The sequence below is a fragment of the Schistocerca gregaria genome, chromosome 5 (genome assembly GCF_023897955.1).
Source record: "Schistocerca gregaria isolate iqSchGreg1 chromosome 5, iqSchGreg1.2, whole genome shotgun sequence".
NCBI classification, from domain to species: Eukaryota; Metazoa; Arthropoda; class Insecta; order Orthoptera; family Acrididae; genus Schistocerca; species Schistocerca gregaria.
The window spans coordinates 521,342,093-521,361,205 of record NC_064924.1 but is presented as its reverse complement, the minus strand read 5'-3'; the positions used below and the strand labels follow the sequence as shown (position 1 = coordinate 521,361,205).

Below are 19,113 nucleotides of genomic sequence, written 5' to 3'. Positions count from 1 at the left end.
TGCCCAGATCTAAAGTAGCCATTGTGCTTGCCTCCTTAGACAGCCTGTCAGTGTATTTGTCACTTGCCACAATGAGGTGGCCAGTTTCCGAAAGAAAACTACGGAGTTTCCAGCTCTCTAAATTCAAATAACAGATTATAGTCACTGGAGACCAATAAGTTTTATGAGTAGTATTGTTCTATCGACGTAGCAATAAAGAACATCATTGACGTTGGAGCAGTCTGTGTATACAACTCAAAAAATGTGGATAATTGTTAAGTACCGAGCAGAGTTTGTTGGTAAATGGTGAGAACAGTGTTTTCCTTGGGACTGTAAAGCACGTCCACACATACTACATGGTGGGGGATACACCAGTAGGAAGCTCAAGACTTACTTTTAAGTATATAAGCAAGTGGAAAATATAAATTCCCTACAAATGTCCTCAGGCCACAGCTCAGATGGGCTGCCTGTTCAGGGAGGATTGATGAGCAGTAGGATCTTCTGATTTTGTAACATGGTAGAGTACTAATGATATTTACATCTCTGTTTGACTGTGACCATGTACTTGATCAGGAGTTGCTGGCACCTGACTCTCAAAGGTGGGACATCCAGTCCTGCAATGAGAATTGAATGGATTTGTGCAAAAAGGTTTTTGTTTCTAGTTTTATTTCACTATGGTGTACATGGTCTAATAACTGAATTATGGATGGTGCTGTTTAATAACAAGTGACACATTCATAATGCAAGAGAGGTTTTTTTTCATACGGTTAGCCTTTAGTTGGCATAGATGAGATAACCAATTTGGTTGGTTGTCAATTAGCAGACCTAAAAAAGGCAGGACTGTTCAACAACCTGTAGCAGCTGATCTAAGTCAAGTTCAGTGTGGGGATGTGCTGATCTGAGTCTGTAAGGCATGAGATTTTGCTGGTGAGAAATAATACCCATTATTCTGGTTCCAGTCATATGTCTTTTATATAGTTCTCTGAAGTTGACACTCCACAACGTGTTATAGTGTACAGGTGTAACATAAGCAGAAATCATCAATGTATAGTGCTATAGACTCCACAGAAGTTATAATATTGCTATCGCAAGGAGGATATTCTGCTACCTGCAAAACCCCATTCTCTTGAATGTATTGACATCTAGGAAATGTTCACACTTGGACTCAAAATGAAATGATAATGAAATCAAGACCCTAAGCTGTCGCTAGGTGTTGATATACATCAACGGGGACAGTTGAAAATGTGTGCCGCGACTGGTACTCGAACCCAGGATCTCCTGCTTACATGGCAGATGCTCTATCCATTTGAGCCACTGAGGGCACAAAGGACAGTGCAACTGTAGGGATTTATCCCTTGCATGCTCCCCATGAAACCCACATTCCCAACTTAATGTCCACACACTACATTCGTAGTGCCCGTGCCCACTACACTTATTACTCGTGGCAGACAATCTTACCGAGACCCGTAAGAGTTCGGGCAATACCTGTGCATCCAGCACAGAAGGAGGAGGTCAATGGCCGGTGATCCTTAACTATATAAAGACGGTCCAACTGATAAAGAGTTCTCTTTATAAATAGTTCTCTTTCAAAACTGGCTGGCAGCCGGGAAAAAAAACTTTATGTAATGTAAATAAAATTTACTAATGGCATGTTGTATTTTGCACCTTTTGAAAGTCAAAGAATGCAGAAAGCAGGTGTTAGCAGTCAGCATATTTGTCATGGACTGCAGATTCAAGGATCAGAATATGATCATTGGTGGGCAGGGTGTCTCAGAAACCATGTTGGAATTTAAAACAAGATTTTTTAGAATCCAGGCACCAACAAAGTTGCCCATCCTTTCAAACAATTTACAGACACTGGCTGTTGGACAAATTGGACTGCAGTTATTTCTGTATATGCATATTTCCCAGTTTTAAGATGGGCATTATGATGGAAATTCTTCTTGCAATATTCAATTAAAAACCACTAAGTTATTATTTTTACTTATTGCATTTGATGGTGTATAATGCTGACATACATAAGTTCACAGTTTTGTATTTGTTTACTAACAGACACCCATGATATGATGTATGCCAAGGGCAAAAACACAGAAAATACAGAGGAAACAGACAATAAAAAACATGCTGTGCTATATAGTAAATAAGGTATCATGAAATTATTGACAAAAAAACAATATCTGGAACCAAACAGCACACATGTAATAATGTTTTACATTGTTTATAAAGGATGCTATTTTTGCATGTTTTAGAATCAAAGAAACCACTGGTGATGGCGATATTATTGCTGAAACTAGCTTGGGAATAAATAAATAACAAAAGTGCTTTGCATCAAGGTGTATGCACAGTCCCATATTGTTGTTTTCTACACAAACATGGACCAATGGAAGAATTGGAAATAAAATTATTGATTGTGCATTGTGTTGGATCATGGGGGAGTATTCTGACACAAATCTGAAGGGCTATTGAGTCCCTATTAATTAAAAAGGACATAAGTTTCTAGGTGTAAGGACAAGCATGAAGTGCTGAATTTTGCCAGGCATTGATGATCTGTGAAGGTAGTGCACTGGCTGCTCAATGCAGGCATTTCTGCAAGATGTGCTGTTAGATGTTTCATTATATTCAGGGGACTGGTGCCAATGTCTCCATTATCAGAGATTTCTGTATGCAGCCAATGGCCACAAATGCAGCAGAGTTTATTTTTATGCATGAGAAGATCAGGTGTGTACTCTCATTTTTAATTAAAAAATGTGCTTTCACCCAGTCATTTAAATGATATTAAGTAGTTCATTTAAGTGTTGTATGTACAGCTTCAAAATGCTCTTCTACATTCTGTAATGGCAGCTGCTGCTTCCTCAGACCGCCATGGTATGGGCTTCCATCTAGGAAGGCCCAAGCAGAAGAAGATTATGGTGTGACTTGCTCTACAGTTTCTCAGGTCAACCAAAATGTATCCATTTTTTTCTCATCCAGTGAGCTCCTGCAATTGCAGAACAGCCATGACTGCTGTCAGGTTTAAAGCTTGGAAGGTAGGAGACGAGATACTGGCACAAGTAAAGCTGTGAGGACCGGGCGTGAGTCATGTTTGGGTAGCTCAGATGGTAGAGCACTTGCCCGCGAAAGGCAAAGGTCCCAAGTTCGAGTCTCGGTCGGGCACACAGTTTTAATCTGCCAGGAAGTTTCATATCAGCGCACACTCCGCTGCAGAGTGAAAATCTCATCCTGGGGTCATGAATTAGCTGAGACAGCCTTCTCAGTAAATTGCACCCACTGATAGCATATACCAGGAGATGGTAGCTTCTGTAGTTATTTTTAATGAAAATACGCACATCAAATCATACCTGTTCATTCATGGATTCACCTCAGTTTTGGTCACTGAGAGTTTTTATTTGCTCTCATGGGGAAAACCTAGGATGGATGTTTGTAATGAATTTACAGAGACGAGTTACTGGAAGCTAACCATAATTAATCTACAGCTAGGAATAAGGTGTTTTATCAAAGACGGTGATGATAATTAGGTTCCTAATGTCACTGTGAGAATTAACATCTTTTGACTTTTGCATGAGAGTGAATATAAAACTCACCAAAAAATTACAAAAAAATATATTAATTTTGAACAAGTTCCTTACATATTTGTAGTTCCATTTAGTTTTTTCCAACATAGTCACATGGTTACATATCTACAACCTTTAGGCACACTGCTTCTTGGGCACTGTTTACAATATGGTTACTGCCCTCATTCTTATACAGCCATATGGTATAGGCTATGATGTCACCATTGCTCATTTCATTACTGTACAAGGGAAGGTTTTTGACTTGCACCAGCCACATCCACTTTAATCTCTAGATGGCCAAGTTTCATGCTGTACTCAGTTGCAAAACACCATCTTTATTGATGAAATTTTATCTTTATTGGTGGTATCAGATTTTTTATATCTATATTTTCTTTAATTATACTCTCCCAGAAACTGTTGGCAATCTTGCTGACAGAAGTGTCTTTGAATCTTATTTCTGGCACATTTTCCAATGTCTGTTCAGCTACTTCCAATTTTTCTGGATAACATAATCACAGACATATCTTATATTCAATCCAATTGTCTGCCCAACATAATACTGTCCATTAATGGCTTACCACAGAAAACTGTAGGATAGTGTTAGCATAGCAAAACAGATGGAAGGCTAAAGAATGTAATGGAATAGCTTTCTTAATGTGCAGCTTCCCCAAGAATTTAATGCTGTGCTATGTTTCCTCCCTGCAGAGGTACACAATATATAGACGCATAGTCTCTCTGCAATATGACCGAATACAAACTTCTCCAGCTTTCAGCCTCAGAATGTGGCTTTTACCAGATAAATGAGAGTGTGGAAAGTGTTACAGCTGGCAGAGCAAGTGCATAACAGAACTATGCTGAACAGAACAGCAGAGCTCTTGTTACAATCATATTACAATCATTTAAGCCAAAAATACAATTTTCAATACACACTTAATCCTATATATGCTACTCATGTTGCTATTAAGATGCGTGCTCAGTATTATGTACACCAGAGACAAACAACATCATAAATGTTTCATAATAAGACTCCATCAATGCAATGTACTGTGAATTGATGCTCTACATTTATATTCTCCATTGTAAGACAATAAGTGACTACACCTTGTGATTTTCTTGTGGTACCAGGATTACACTAACACTGTTAGTTATCTCTTCCATAGTGAATATAAAGGTCCAATTTAAAGAGCAAATCCAAAAATTGCTTGTACAGCAGACATTAACTAATAAAATTCTCACATTTACCCTTGTATGATTACTGCATACATGTTACAGATGTTTATGACAGTAAATGTTAGCAGATTACATATGTAAAACACGAGAACACAAAAGCAGTTAGAAGAAACAAAATAGTAACTCCAGTTCAATAATAATACAATTGATTTATTTCCTGTGTCTCTCCTAGTACTTTAATGAAGATACCAGATAAAAAAGTATCACATGTAACAGTCACTTGGAGGATTATGAGATTTGTCTTGTATAGATTTGTTATGTTCAGTAAGTTCTTCACAAATTGTGGTTATAATGAGTTATACTAGTAATGAACAAACCATACAAATTAGTAAAAACTACAGAATACTCAACAAGCAGAAGAACTGAAAATTTATATAAATGATTAAATATAATTTAAAAAAATTAATACTTAAAAATTTTTGTATTCTTATTTCATCTATAACTTTCGTAATACCTTTCTAGCATAAAGTTCTTCTGGTGTGGTACTTTTCAGACCTAAAAGCCTGTATGTTCTATACAGCAATTTCGGTTTTTTCCTTCTTGGTTGGAATCTTTCAATGTCTGTTATCATATACACACCAGAACGTAAAATATATGCAGATTTACTCAAGAGTGAACTTTCTTCTTCATCATCACTGCTCTCCTAAAACAATAATTGTAAATATCCACTATACACAGACTGTTTATAAAACGAAAGTTAAAACATATACTAATATGAGTCACATTAAACAAAATGAAACAGAAATTTTAAGACAGTAAACCTAGAAAAAACTATATTGGGTCTGAAATTTTAGAATAAGAGGGCTTCTTAAGTAAATGAGAACAATTAAGCAATGAAAATGGTGTCAAAACAGTAGGCAGGAGAACTTCAAACATACAGCAAACACAAGAAAAATCAACACTAAAAAGCTACAAAAATTATGTTTAATTTTATCCATATTTTGCAGCTTCAAACATGACTGTACTCAATACACTGGCAGTATGAATAAAAAAAAAGCCTTCGGTCACAACTTTTCGTGTTTCATTAGAAACACACTGCATTTCAGACCCTGTAGGCTCATCATCAGGTGTTATTTGTCTTAATACATGCTTTATTCTTTCTCTTGAATGGAATGAGATGAAATGCATATTACTGTCATAAGGGGTTTGATGTTAGGTTATGAATTTCTTAAGTCAAACGTGGAAAATATGTGCGAAATAGTGGGAAAAATTAACAATGGGAACTTACTACGTAACCCAAGAAAAGTGTTTTTAACTTTTTGAGACCATCACAGATTTTCTCCATCCTGTTCATACAGAACACTTCACTCAAGAGTCACATTTGCATACACATGTTTATAAACACTTCAGATTTTTTGTGCATGGTGTGATCAAAGACGAATTTATTCATATTGCCAGAGATCTAATTGTTCGACAATTCACATATGCAAGGAATAACTTTGGATAGGTCTTTAAAATTACTTAAATAACTGCGGCTTGCAAAATCTTTTAGTTCATTTAACATAGATGCTGACAAACTTCCTGGCAGACCCTCTTAGCCACCGAGGACACAGAGGATAGTGCGACTGCAGGGATTTATCTCTGGCACGCCTCCTGTGAGACCCACATTCCCAGAGAATGTTACTAGAGATATGTTGCACCTATTTGATGAAAAAAAGAGAAGATTGAGGCTTCCTGGCAGATTAAAACTGTGTGCCGGACCGAGACACGAACTCGGGACCTTTGCCTTTCGAGGGGAAATGGTCTCTACTAACTGAGCTACCCAAGCACGACTCACGCCCCATCCTCACAGCTTTACTTCTGTGAGTATCTCGTCTCCTACCTTCCAAACTTTTCAGCGCAGACTCGGCTGCAGAGTGAAAATCTCATTCTGGAAACATCCCCCAAGTTGTGGCTAAGGCATGTCTCTTCAATATCCTTTCTTTCAGGAGTGCTAGTTCTGCAGGGCTCGCAGGAGAGCTTCTGTGAAGTTTGGAAGGTAGGAGACGAGATATTGGCAGAAGTAAAGATGTGAGGATGGGGCGTGAGTCATGCTTGGGTAGCTCAGTTGGTAGAGCACTTGCCCGCGAAAGGCAAAGGTCCCGAGTTTGAGTCTCGGTCCAGCACACAGTTTTAATCTGCCAGGAAGTTTCATATCAGCGCACACTCCGCTGCAGAGTGAAAATCTCATTCTGGATATATGCTATTTTTTTATTTTAATTTGTGGAGGTATATCTCCAGTTGTTCTAACAGATTTACGGTCTTACCATTAGCTTCATTATGAAGTACTACCAAATTGTTCTCTAGTCGGCTAATGACATGTTTTGTTTCCAACATACATTGTGCAATAACTAATTTTTTAAAGTAATTGAGCATCAAAACATTTACATGTTTTTGAAAATGGGTCTTGAAATTTCTGCCTGTTTTCCCTACATAGTAGGCAGAACAACTGGGGCATAATACTTTGTCCATTCTATTGTTGTTTCATGTATGTTTATTTTATTTTATAGCATGGACAAGTAAGTTCCCTAACTTAGTGTTAGTTGAGAGCACAACAGTTACATTTGCTTGTTTTTTTAAAGGTCAGCTATTTTTTGTGATAGGGGACCCGGGTATGGGATACTGGCATATACTCTCTCTTATTTCACAGTGTGGCCATTTGTGTAACTGTTTGAATTGTCAATCGTTTTGGCTGTGTAGCCATTGCTTATGGCAATGTGCTTTGTTGTATCTATCTCATTCCTGAAGCTGTTTTATTCTACACAAAGACAGTGTATTCTGTGTAGCGTGGACCTAAATGAAGCATGTTTCTGTGTGGTGGGATGGCACTATCAGTTGTCCAGTGTTATGTCTGTGCATGCATGTTCTCTGTGTATGCTGGTTTTGTTGGTGGCTGGTGATTTTAAGATCCAAGAAATTTATGCTTTTGTGATCTTATATTCTACTGTAAATGTTTTGTTTTTGGGGAAAAAACTGAATCCTGCTAGTAATTCTTCAATCTCCTGAATGAGATTTTCACTCTGCAGCGGAGTGTGCGCTGAAATGAAACTTCCTGGCAGATTAAAACTGTGTGCCGGACCGAGACTCGAACTCGGAAACTTTGCCTTTCGCGGGCAAGTGCTCTACCAACTGAGCTACCCAAGAACGACTCATGCCCGGTCCTCACAGCTGTACTTCTGCCAGTACCTCGTCTCCTACCTTCCAAACTTTACAGAAGCTCTCCTGCAAACCTTGCAGAACTAGCACTTCTTAAAGAAAGGATATTGCAGAGTCATGGCTTAGCCACAGCCTGGGGGATGTTTCCAGAAAGAGATGTTCTCTCTGCAACTGGTTCGCAGGAGAGCTTCTGTATAGTTTGGAAGGTAGGAGACGATGTACTGGCAGAAGTAAAGCTGTGAGGACGGGGTGTGAGTTGTGCTTGGGTAGCTCAGTTGGTAGAGCACTTGCCCGCGAAAGGCAAAGGTCCCGAGTTCGAGCCTCAGTCCGGCACACAGTTTTAATCTGCCACGAAGATTCATCTATAATGCTGTTCACGGGCCACAATATGACTGTGGAACCTGGAGCAGCCGCCACAGTGGGTTAGCACCGGCCCTAGGAAGAAGCTTCCCAGCCATCGACTGCCGCAGGAGGGGGGGCAGTGGTTCATTGCTGTTACATCACTGGCCTGCCGCATTCTGGACAATGCAGGGTGCACAAGCCAGGCCATAATGTACATGGCCGCAGTTAGCTGAGGTTGCCCAGAGCCAGAGTCACTAATGATGGAAGCCGTTGTTCCACGGGCCACTGCCTAGCCGACACTGTGCCCTGTCGACATTGCAGGGTGACAACACTCGAGAGGCCGCTAAAACCCTTTGCCAAGCTGCTGCTTCCTGTACTGAGCTATAGTGGGGTGCCATCATTAAGTGTTTGGAATTACAAGCTGATTAATTGGTGCTGCATGACATCCCCCCAACCCATCTCCACCAGTTCCCCTTACAATATTAACCATCTTCCATATAACATACATCAAGCGGAGTTGGTATTTCTTGTGGATGGCAAGTGTTGTTATTAATCTGGTTAGAAAGACAGCAAGAGTAGAAACTGAAGATATTGTTTTCAAGTGAATTAAAATTTGGTTCTCTTCAAATTTTTTCCCTCTTACTGGAAAACAGGTTATTCAATTCTGTAATGCAATATATGAGTAGGGTGGATTGTTCCAAATTTTTTGTTGTATAAGTAAGTATTCAAAAGCTGGATTCAAACTGCACCATCACATTATATACATTTGCAACTGAAATTTGTCATAAATAATCCATCACAATTTGAGAACAATTCTGGTGTCCATGGGAACAACAAAGACACAAAAATGATAATTGGTACTTCTTTCATTTGCTAGCATAGCTCTCATGCCAAATCATAGTAAAATATATAAAATTTGACTTACTGTGTCCACAGATCCCACTCCATCATCATCATCTCTTAATTTCTTTGAAGTAAGAATCATCTCACATTCAAGTCCCAAGAAACCACGGTCATTACACAGAGCCGAGACCTGGGGAGGTCCAGCTAGGAACTCTGGTGATTCTCCAAGTAGATTATTAAGTGATCTCACTGAACACACACTCACAGCACCTGAGTGCCTTGCGATGATAACTGCCTGGTTATGGGAACAGAAAAGATAAGCTCACTGAGAAATGAATTATTCTGCTGAATAGGTCAGTGCTATAAAAAATAATATGATGTATTGTGTATCTGCAACAAAATCAAATATCCTGTAACAAAATTTGCCTGCTGTGCTTTAATCATAAGTCCATAAATCTTGCTAAATGATATAAAAAGGCATAAACCAGAAACAACAACTGCAACTCATATAAAATTTGACTGTTGTTAAAACACTGTGTGATCTGAATGAGTGATGGGGGAAACAGCAGAATTCCAATATCGCATCACATTATATGTGTAATATGCTATCATATGTCATCTCGATCAGTCATCACCATTTATTTCATCAACAAAAATTAAAGGTTGAAGAATACTTTTACTTTGCTCACCTTCTCTGACCACCAATTTGCATCTACAGGATAGAAATCCAAATCAGCTAATTTGGAATTGAAACGATATCGCTTTCTATCTGCCATATATGAAAGCTGAGGATTTCTAGCACTGAAATCTGGCTGGTCATGAAGATTCCAATACCTAAAAAGCCTGAAATTGAAATAACAAAAGATAGAGACATGATCTGCTTCTTACTTATAATACCCACATTTTACATTTAATTATGCACATGATGTTTGTGGAAGGAAGATAGTTTAGAAATCAATGTCATCTCAGCAGTTACCTCAATAGAGGTATCACACTAGTTCACTTTCAGAGGGATAGGGGAAAGCATCAGCAGCAGACTTACTGAAGAACCACTTGCTATTCCCCCTCATTTACAATCCATCCACTGCTCACTCCACCACCAGATTCGGCCACGATCATCTCAGTCCACCACATCCATCAATTTTTTCACCTTCTGCTTTGATGGACCTTTTTTATCTTTCCATTTGATTCATCTTTGCTCATTACGTATTTTTCTACTGTCAGTTACACACAAACACTGAGGCTGACAGGAAGAGGCAAATAAATGGTCTGTGGCAACTAAGGAGTGGAAGGTGTACAAGGCAATGAGAAGGTGGGAACATAGTCTGGGATGGGGGCAGTGACAAAATGAAGACTGAAGACGGTGGTACTCACAAGAAGGAGGGGAGGTGGGGAGATGGTATCTAAAGGGTTTTAACACAAGAAAACTGGAGTGAAAACAGAAATGAGAAAAAAGGGAAGGTGTGGAGTAACATGCAAAGGAGGTGAGGAGTGTGAAATGCACAAGGAGGGAACATAAGGGGCACACTACAGAGGTCTAGAGGGCCAGTAGGGTACACAGAGAAGGGCATGACACAGGGAAGGGGAGGAACCACTGAGGAGGCAGGGGAGGGGGGCACAGTGAGAGAGGGGTGGGGGGGGCACAGAGGGCTTGGTGGGGGGGGGGGGGCACAGAGAGGTTGGTGGGGGGGGGGGGCACAGAGAGGTTGGTGGGGGGGGGGGGGCACAGAGGGGAAGTGGGGCACCAGGAGAGACGTGGGGCACAAAGGGAACATGGGACACAGAGCGGACGAGGGTGAGAGGGAGCAGGGGCATGGGCAGGGAATGAAGGTAAATGTACATACACACAGGTTAGAAATGTGTTTGCAATTAGCTGAAAAAAAAAAAAAAGGAAGAAAGAAAAGAAAGAGTGACGCAGTGAGCCATACCATAGCATTTTGCAAGTTACACTGCTTGTGAGCACGTTCACACTAATTACTGCAAACAGTTCTGTTTCCACTGAGCCTGAGTGGGAAAACCAGTAGAAAAACCAACAGACAGCTCCCTCTAGGCAGTACATGAAATGCTTGTGAGTAATGTGCACACTTGCAAGTAATGTGCTTGTGAGCAGCTCGTGAGACACCCAATGCTGCACAAGTGAGTAAACACCTTAGGGAGTAAGGTTAATGTTACTGGGCAAGGGGAAAATAAAGTTTTAAGTGAAATAGAAAGTAAACAACTTGAGTTTTAGGCCCAGTGTACTGCAAGAACAGAGGATAAATTGGCGAGACAGTTCCCAATGGTGTGGGTCATGATGCTGAAGTCATTACTGTTGTTGTATGCATTAATGACTTCCGCACCGATCCCAATTATCTCCTGGACCATAATTTTTAGACTCCCACACCCCATCTTCATCCACTACTTCTACACTGTTTGAGGACATGCACTCATGTTACTTGTGTATGTCTCTAATGCCATCCACCCACCTTCTATTAGGTCAACTTCACGACCTTTTCTCATTTTTTGGAATCAAGTAAAGAATGTCCATATTCCATCCACCAAACATTTTCCTGGCTCCATGCCCAGAACATCTACCTTTCATTTTTATTATAGCCATAATTGTCTATTTCTCTACAGTCCATTCTTTGGTCTATATGTTTTGCTTTCCTATGTCTCTTACTCACGCCAAACACAAAGTCTATTGCTCCCTGACAGATCTCATTTTTTTCACATTAAAGCTCCACACACCATTTCTATAAAGCAAAATTTGTAATATAGCCATAAACTGTGCTTCTTAAGAGAAGAAATACAGCATTTTATGACAATCGGAACTGTCGGATCTAATACACAAAAGATAGAAGTCATCAATGTCAACCCCATGGTAACAGAGAATGTTGAAGAAGACGTGTATCTACATTTATCACCAATCTTCACACCAGTCAAATGCACTGTGAAGAATGGACTTGGCCAATTTGGACCTACACCACCATTGGCAAATGCCAATCCAGCATCTCACCGAAGCAGGTACAGCTAAATCATCTGCCAAGTACAATTTCCTGCAGAAGAACAGACTTGTGGACAACATAAAACAACACTCTGCATCATTTTCACTGTGAGAATCTTGGACACTGTTTGTCACTGCAGAGAAAGAAGATGAGTGTTCAACAACTATCCACTCACAATAGTCCTCTTCATTACAGTCAATTTCAGACTGTTATAGTAAACTTGTATTGCTGTATCCTGAATAAGGTCGATCCTCACATGCTATAGCCATTCCTCATCGCTATATAGAGGCACCAGCTGCTTGCCCAGCCACAAAATTTAAGAATACTAAGCGAGGCAACAATCTATGGAGGGAGGCCACTGCAGGCAGAAATCCTCCAAGTGCAACAGTCACCAAGATGAATGGAAATCTTGTTAACATCGTTATCAATGGCCAACCTGTCTGAGTGTGAGTCGACTCAGCGGCTTCTTTTATGTAATCTCGAATGCTTATGGTCACCACCTAAAGAAGACTACTTTCCATGAAATGAAAGCAATGGTGTTGAAGGTCACAAATGGGAAATGTGTCCAACCAACACAAACATATATCGCAAAAATAACTATCACTGACAAAACATAATCCTTCATATCTGGTCATTTTAACAGAATGTTGTCATAACATTATTCTGGGATGGGACTTCTTTTAGGCATCACAAGCAGTCATAGATTGTGGAAGATCAGAGTTGCAGATTGATGAATCTAATCCAAAAGCACAGATATCAAACATTGCTTTGAGTCGTTGTTTGCTGGTGAAGACAATGTTATCCCACCAGAACCAGTGAGATGGGTTCCAGTTGGTAATCGAGATGTTCAGTTAAAATTTGAAGCTTTTATCAACTGCAAAAAGCTGCTCAGGCTGACTAATGAAATCTCCATGGGAGTGATGATCATCACACATTGTCAAGGAGATCTTTGAGTCATTGTCATGAGCAGCCACAACCACCCCTAAAGCTATGTGAGAAGGGACTGGTGAACCAGTCCAGAAGGAACAGCTTAGTGTCATCAACAAAAAATTGTTCTCCACTACCACCACCACCGCCGACAATACAGGGGACGAATCTACTGTCAAAATGCCAATGGGGTCTGGCCTGACTGACAATCATCTTTTGTGAGTGATAGCCATTCTGCATCAATTTTCCATTGCTTTCAAATCCAGAGTGGACAAACGACTGATTATGTAGCCAATGGTAAAACATATTCACCAATCAGCCATTATTCATGTAGATTATCACCTGCTGAATGAGCGATAAGCCAGGAGGAAGTGGAGAGGTGCTGCAAGATGAAATCAGTGATACTTCAGAGAGTCCTTGTTGTTCTCTTGTGGACCTCACAAAGAAGGATGGAACAATTGTGTGTCTACCACAAATGACTGAATAAATCATGAGGAAAGACATCTATGCATTACCGTGCAAGGATGACACCAAAAGCTGCTTGAAAGGAGCAAAGTATTTCTTAAGTATGAACATGGAAACAGGGTATTTGCAAATTGAGATTGGTGGGGCCAGCCAGAAAAATACTGCCTTCTGATAGTCCCTATGACTATAAAGATATGCCATTTGGACAATGCAGAGTTGCCCCAAGTTTCACCAAGTGAAATTCCCAGATATTTTCCTGATTTCCAGACAAGTTTTAACATTTTTACCTGACAAATTTTGAGATCTCAGGTGTAAGTTACGACTTAAGTTGACAATCTGTCTTTACAGCTATGATACAACAGCACAAATGAGGAAATATATATATAAAAAAAAAATCTTGCAAGCAGATGGCACTTCCTCATGTGAGCAGAAATATGAAGTGCTACCATCAACATCTTTTGTAATGAACTGTTCGCAGATGGAGAAAACAAGCTAATGGTATATATGTTTCATCAAGACCACTGATGTTATTTTATTTCAATAAAACATAACACATTTGGTGGCAAAAATACACACTCCCTTGCAGCTCCAAGATAGATTTAAAATACCTTCACAGATTTCAGAAATAACCTCAAAAAAAAGTAGGTCTCTTGAAAGAATTGTGTAAACCAAAACTGTAGGTGACCACCAGTAAAGTGTTGGTTCTAGTATGTTAATTACTGTTGGTTATTATCCACTGTGTTCCATCTACTATTTTACAGGTATTGTGCGATTTTTCTCTTGAAAAATATATTGGTACATATTGTACAAACCACCAGTGACTGACATAATTTTCTTCTTCTTATCAGCCATACTTCCCAACATACAAACTACTTTTTAAGTGTCGAAATGTTCTAGAACAAATAAAATATCTATAAAATGCTACACTGTACAACATGCTTACAGTGAGACAGTCACAATTACTGAAATCCATTGCCATGGCCTTCAGCCAGCTGAGGGGCACCGCAGTCCTGGGTCCATGGATAAACCATGAAAATCCACCACATTACACCACACACACAAATGCCTGGCCAGCAGGCAGATGGGTGACTGGATCCGACTGGCAGGGTCTGCACATTAGTGAGACACGATGGCCTTCAAATCGGCAGGCTCGATCCATTAGTCACACCTGTCAAATGGCCAACAGTTTTGGACTGTCAAGGAAATCCACCCCAGTGGCCAGCTATTCACAAGCCACAGAAAACATATGATGAAAAGAGACCATGATGATGAATACATGCAACAGATAACTTGTGCGAATACTCTGAGAATCAATAATAATGATGATGGTAGCAACTGACTATAAAGATTACCTCTGAGCTGCAGAAAGGCACTTAGAAAAGACAATCATACTCTCGCAACTAAATTTTCAACCATAAATTTTTTCAGAAAACGAGAGCACGCACAGAGTCACTCAGACACAACTCATGTGCACATCACCACCATCTCCAGCTGCTGCTTCAACAATCTCTGGGAATCAAACCCAAACAAACCACAGCTCACAGCTCACACCTCCCTGCCTCTCATTGGAAGATGCTAGGCTAGTCGCAAGAAGTGGTAGCACCACTGACTGCAAGCTGAGGAGGGTGATAGAAGGGGAGAAGCAGTAGAAATGAGGGAGTAGGGAAGTGGTGAATATACTCAGCTGCACCCACCCAGTGATGAAGCATGGCACCTCAGTAAACAAATCACTTCATCTACTGAGACAAAAACAAGATTTTCCAGAGTTGTTTTTTTTTCATATTTTGCTGATATTTCCCTGATTTTCCTGGCGTGTTTGAAATTCCCTGATATTCCCTGATTTCCAGAACCTGTGGCAATCCTGCAATGTAGTGTTCTGGCCGCCTTTGATGGTTCGATACATTACATGGACAACATATCTTTGCTATGTGGATAACTTTGTCATTTTTTGACAACATTTGAAGAACATTTAAACCACCTGATGACTGCGTTGAAGTGTGTTCAGACAGCAGACCTCCATATGAATCTGAGAAAATGCCTCTTCGCCATCCACAAAATAAGAGCAATCACAGTTTTTCCGAATCGTTGACACACCCACAATGTGAGAAGTTTTCTTGGAATGTGCTTGTACTACTGTTGATTCATAAAAGACTACTGTACCAAGGCATAGCACTTGCAAGAACTAATGCAGAGAGATGCCAAATTTTACTGGAACAAGGTGCAAGATAGATTTTCCTTGTCGTTAAGGAAGCATTTACGTCATCGTCAGTCCTCACACTGTATGACAAGAAAGCTGAGACAAAACTTCACACTAACACTAGTGGTTATGCAATAGATGCAGTTAAGTTCAGGAAGGTGTTACTTCCAGAGTACTCTCCAAGTCTGAGGTGAATTACTTCGCAACTGAGAAAGAGTGCCTTGCAGCTGTATGGGCCATCGACAAGTTCCAGCTATATTTATTTGGCGCACCATACACCTTTACAATTGACCAATATTCACTATGTTGGCTGGCTTGCCTAAAAGATGTGTCTTGTTGAATGGCTAGATGCGCACTGAGGCTTCAAGAGAGCAGTCACAGTGGTATACAAAACAGATACAAACACAAGGACACCAACTGTCTTTCTAGGAATCCTTTGGGGGAACACAGCAGCATGGATGAAATCTCAGTCATTGTTTCATTAAATGACACTGCTGCTGAAGAGTGGCAAGATCCAGCACTGCTGAAAATCATAGAAGCCAACTAAAGGAGAATTCCAGTTAATAAATGGAGCACTTTATAAGAGGAACTATGATCTAATGGGGTGCAGACCACTGCAACACATGCAGGAAGAGAGTCAGTGAGGTTCTTGACGGTACTGACAGGTATGTAGAGCCACACTGACTACAGTGCTGTAGCCAGCTTGGTTTCTTGGTTGGGGATCCACACAATGAACATCCTGATCAAGGTGATCCCACCCGATTCTTGATTTGGTTTAAATCTGGGAAATTTGGTGACCATTGGAGTATGGTAACTCATTCTCATATTCTTCAGACCACACACCCATCATGCTGAGGAAAAACAAACTGCATCTATGGGTGGACATTGACCCCAAGGATAGATGCAAGCTTGTGGTGATTCATTGTGCCTTCCAGGATGAGATCACAGAGGGAATGCCACGTAAACATTCCCCAGACCATAACACTCCCTGCTACAGCTTGGATCCTTCCAGTGATTGTTGCAGGGTGTTTGCTTTTAGATATTTCACACCGATGGAGCATAAAACGTGATTCATCTGAAAACGTCACCTTCCACTGTTCAGTGGATGTCCACTTGTGATGATGTTGTTGTTGTTGTTGTTGTTGTTGTGGTGGTGGTGGTGGTGGTGGTGGTGGTGGTCTTCAGTCCTGAGACTGGTTTGATGCAGCTCTCCATGCCACTCTATCCTGTGCAAGCTTCTTCATCTCCCAGTACTTACTGCAGCCTACATCCAGCTGAATCTGCTCAGTGTATTCATCTCTTGGTCTCCCTCTACGATTTTCACCCTTCACGCTGCCCTCCAATACTAAATTGGTGATCCCTTGAGGCTTCAGAATACGTCCTACCAACCGATCCCTTCTACTTGTCAAGTTGTGCCAAAAACTCCTCTTCTCCCTAATCCTATTCAGTACTTCCTCATTAGTTATGTGATCGACCCATCTAATCTTCAGCATTCTTCTGTAGCACCACATTTCAAAAGCTTCCATTCTCTTCTTGTCCAAACTATTTCACTTCCATACATGGCTACACTCCATACAAATACTTTCAGAAATGACTTCCTGACACTTAAATCTATACTCGATGTTAACAAATTTCTCTTCTTCAGAAACGCTTTCCTTGCCATTGCCAGTCTACATTTTAAATCCTCTCTCTTTCAAACATCATCAGTTATTTTGCTCCCCAAATAGCAAAACTCCTTTACGACTTCAAGTGTCTCATTTCCTAATCTAATTCCCTCAGCATCACCTGACTTAAATTGACTACATTCCATTATCCTCGTTTTGCTTTTGTTGATGATCATCTTACACCCTCCTTTCAAGACACTGTCCATTCCATTTAACTGCTCTTCCAAGTCCTTTGCTGTCTCTGACATAATTACAATGTCATCGGCAAACCTCAAAGTTTTCATTTCTTCTCCCTGGATTTTAATACCTACTCCGAATTTTTCTTTTGTTTCCTTTACTGCTCAATATACAGATTGAATAACATCGGGGAGAGGCTACGACCCTGTCTCACTCCCTTCCAAACCAATGCTTCCCTTTCATGTCCCTCGACTCTTATAACTGCCATCTGGTTTCTGTACAAATTGTAAATAGCCTTTCGCTCCCTGTATTTTACCCCTGACACCTTCAGAATTTGAAAGAGAGTATTCCAGTCAATGTTGTCAAAAGCTTTCTGTAAGTCTACAAATGCTAGAAACGTAGGTTTGCCTTTCCTTAATCTTTCTTCTAAGATAAGTCGTAGGGTCAGTATTGCCTCACGTGTTCCCATATTTCTACAGAATCCAAACTGATCTACCTCGAGGTCGGCTTCTACCAGTTTACCCATTCGTCTGTAAGGAATTCGTTAATATTTTGCAGCCGTCACTTATTAAACTGATAGTTCGGGATTTTTCACATCTGTCAACGCCTGCTTTCTTTGGGATTCGAATTATTATATTCTTTTTGAAATCTGAGGGTATTTCTCCTGTCTCATACATCTTGCTCACCAGATGGTAGAGTTTTGTCAGGACTGGCTCTCCCAAGGTTGTCTGTAGTTCTAATGGAATGTTGTCTACTCCCGGGGCCTTGTTTCAACTTAGGTCTTTGAGTGTTTTGTCAAACTCTTCACGCAGTATCATATCTCCCATTTCATCTTCATCTACATCCTCTTCAACTTCTATAACATTGCCCTCAAGTACATCGCCCTTGAACAGACCCTCTATATGCTCCTTCCACCTTTCTGCTTTCCCTTCTTTGCTTAGAACTGGGTTTCGATCTGAGCTTTTGATATCCATACAAGTGGTCCTCTTTTCTCCAAAGGTCTCTGTAATTTTCCTGTAGGCAGTATCTATCTTACCCCTAGTGAGATAAGCCTCTACATCCTTATATTAGTCCTCTAGCCATTCCTACTTAGCCATTTTGCACTTCCTGTCGATATCATTTTTGAGACATTTGTATTCCTTTTTGCCTGCTTCATTTACTGCATTTTTATATTTTCTCCTTTCATCAATTAAATTCAATATTTCTTCTGTCACCCATGGATTTCTACTAGCCCTCGTCTTTTTACCTACTTGATCCTCTGGTGCCTTCACTACTTCATCCCTCAAAGCTACCCATTCTTCTTCTACTGTATTTCTTTCCCCCATTCTTGTCAATTGTTCCCTTATGCTCTCCCTGAACCTCTTGTTTAGTCAGTTTATCCAGGTCCCATCTCCTTAAAATCCCACCTTTTTGCAGTTTCTTCAGTTTTAATCTGCAGTTCATAACCAATAGATTGTGGTCGGAGTCCACATCTACCCCTGGAAATGTCTTACAATTTAAAACCTGGTTCCTAAATCTCTGTCTTACCATTACATAATCTATCTGAAACCTTGTGATACTGGCATGCAAATCCAGCTTTCATCCCAGACGAACAGCAGTCAGCATAGGTGAATGAACCA

At 40.3% G+C, this 19,113-nt stretch overlaps 1 protein-coding gene across 4 annotated transcripts in view; it reads right to left on the bottom strand.

The window, feature by feature from the left end:
• The window catches only part of LOC126272771 (NBAS subunit of NRZ tethering complex-like), a 410,576-nt gene that overhangs the window by 334,520 nt on the left and 56,943 nt on the right, over positions 1-19,113 (bottom strand). For all 4 annotated transcript variants that reach the window (XM_049975911.1, XM_049975912.1, XM_049975914.1 and 1 more), the window contains 3 exons: positions 9,770-9,923; positions 9,163-9,375; positions 5,215-5,403 (listed from right to left, as the gene is read on the bottom strand). In XM_049975911.1, coding sequence (XP_049831868.1) covers positions 5,215-5,403; positions 9,163-9,375; positions 9,770-9,923 — 556 coding nt within the window. The remainder of the gene's footprint in view (positions 1-5,214; positions 5,404-9,162; positions 9,376-9,769; positions 9,924-19,113) is intronic.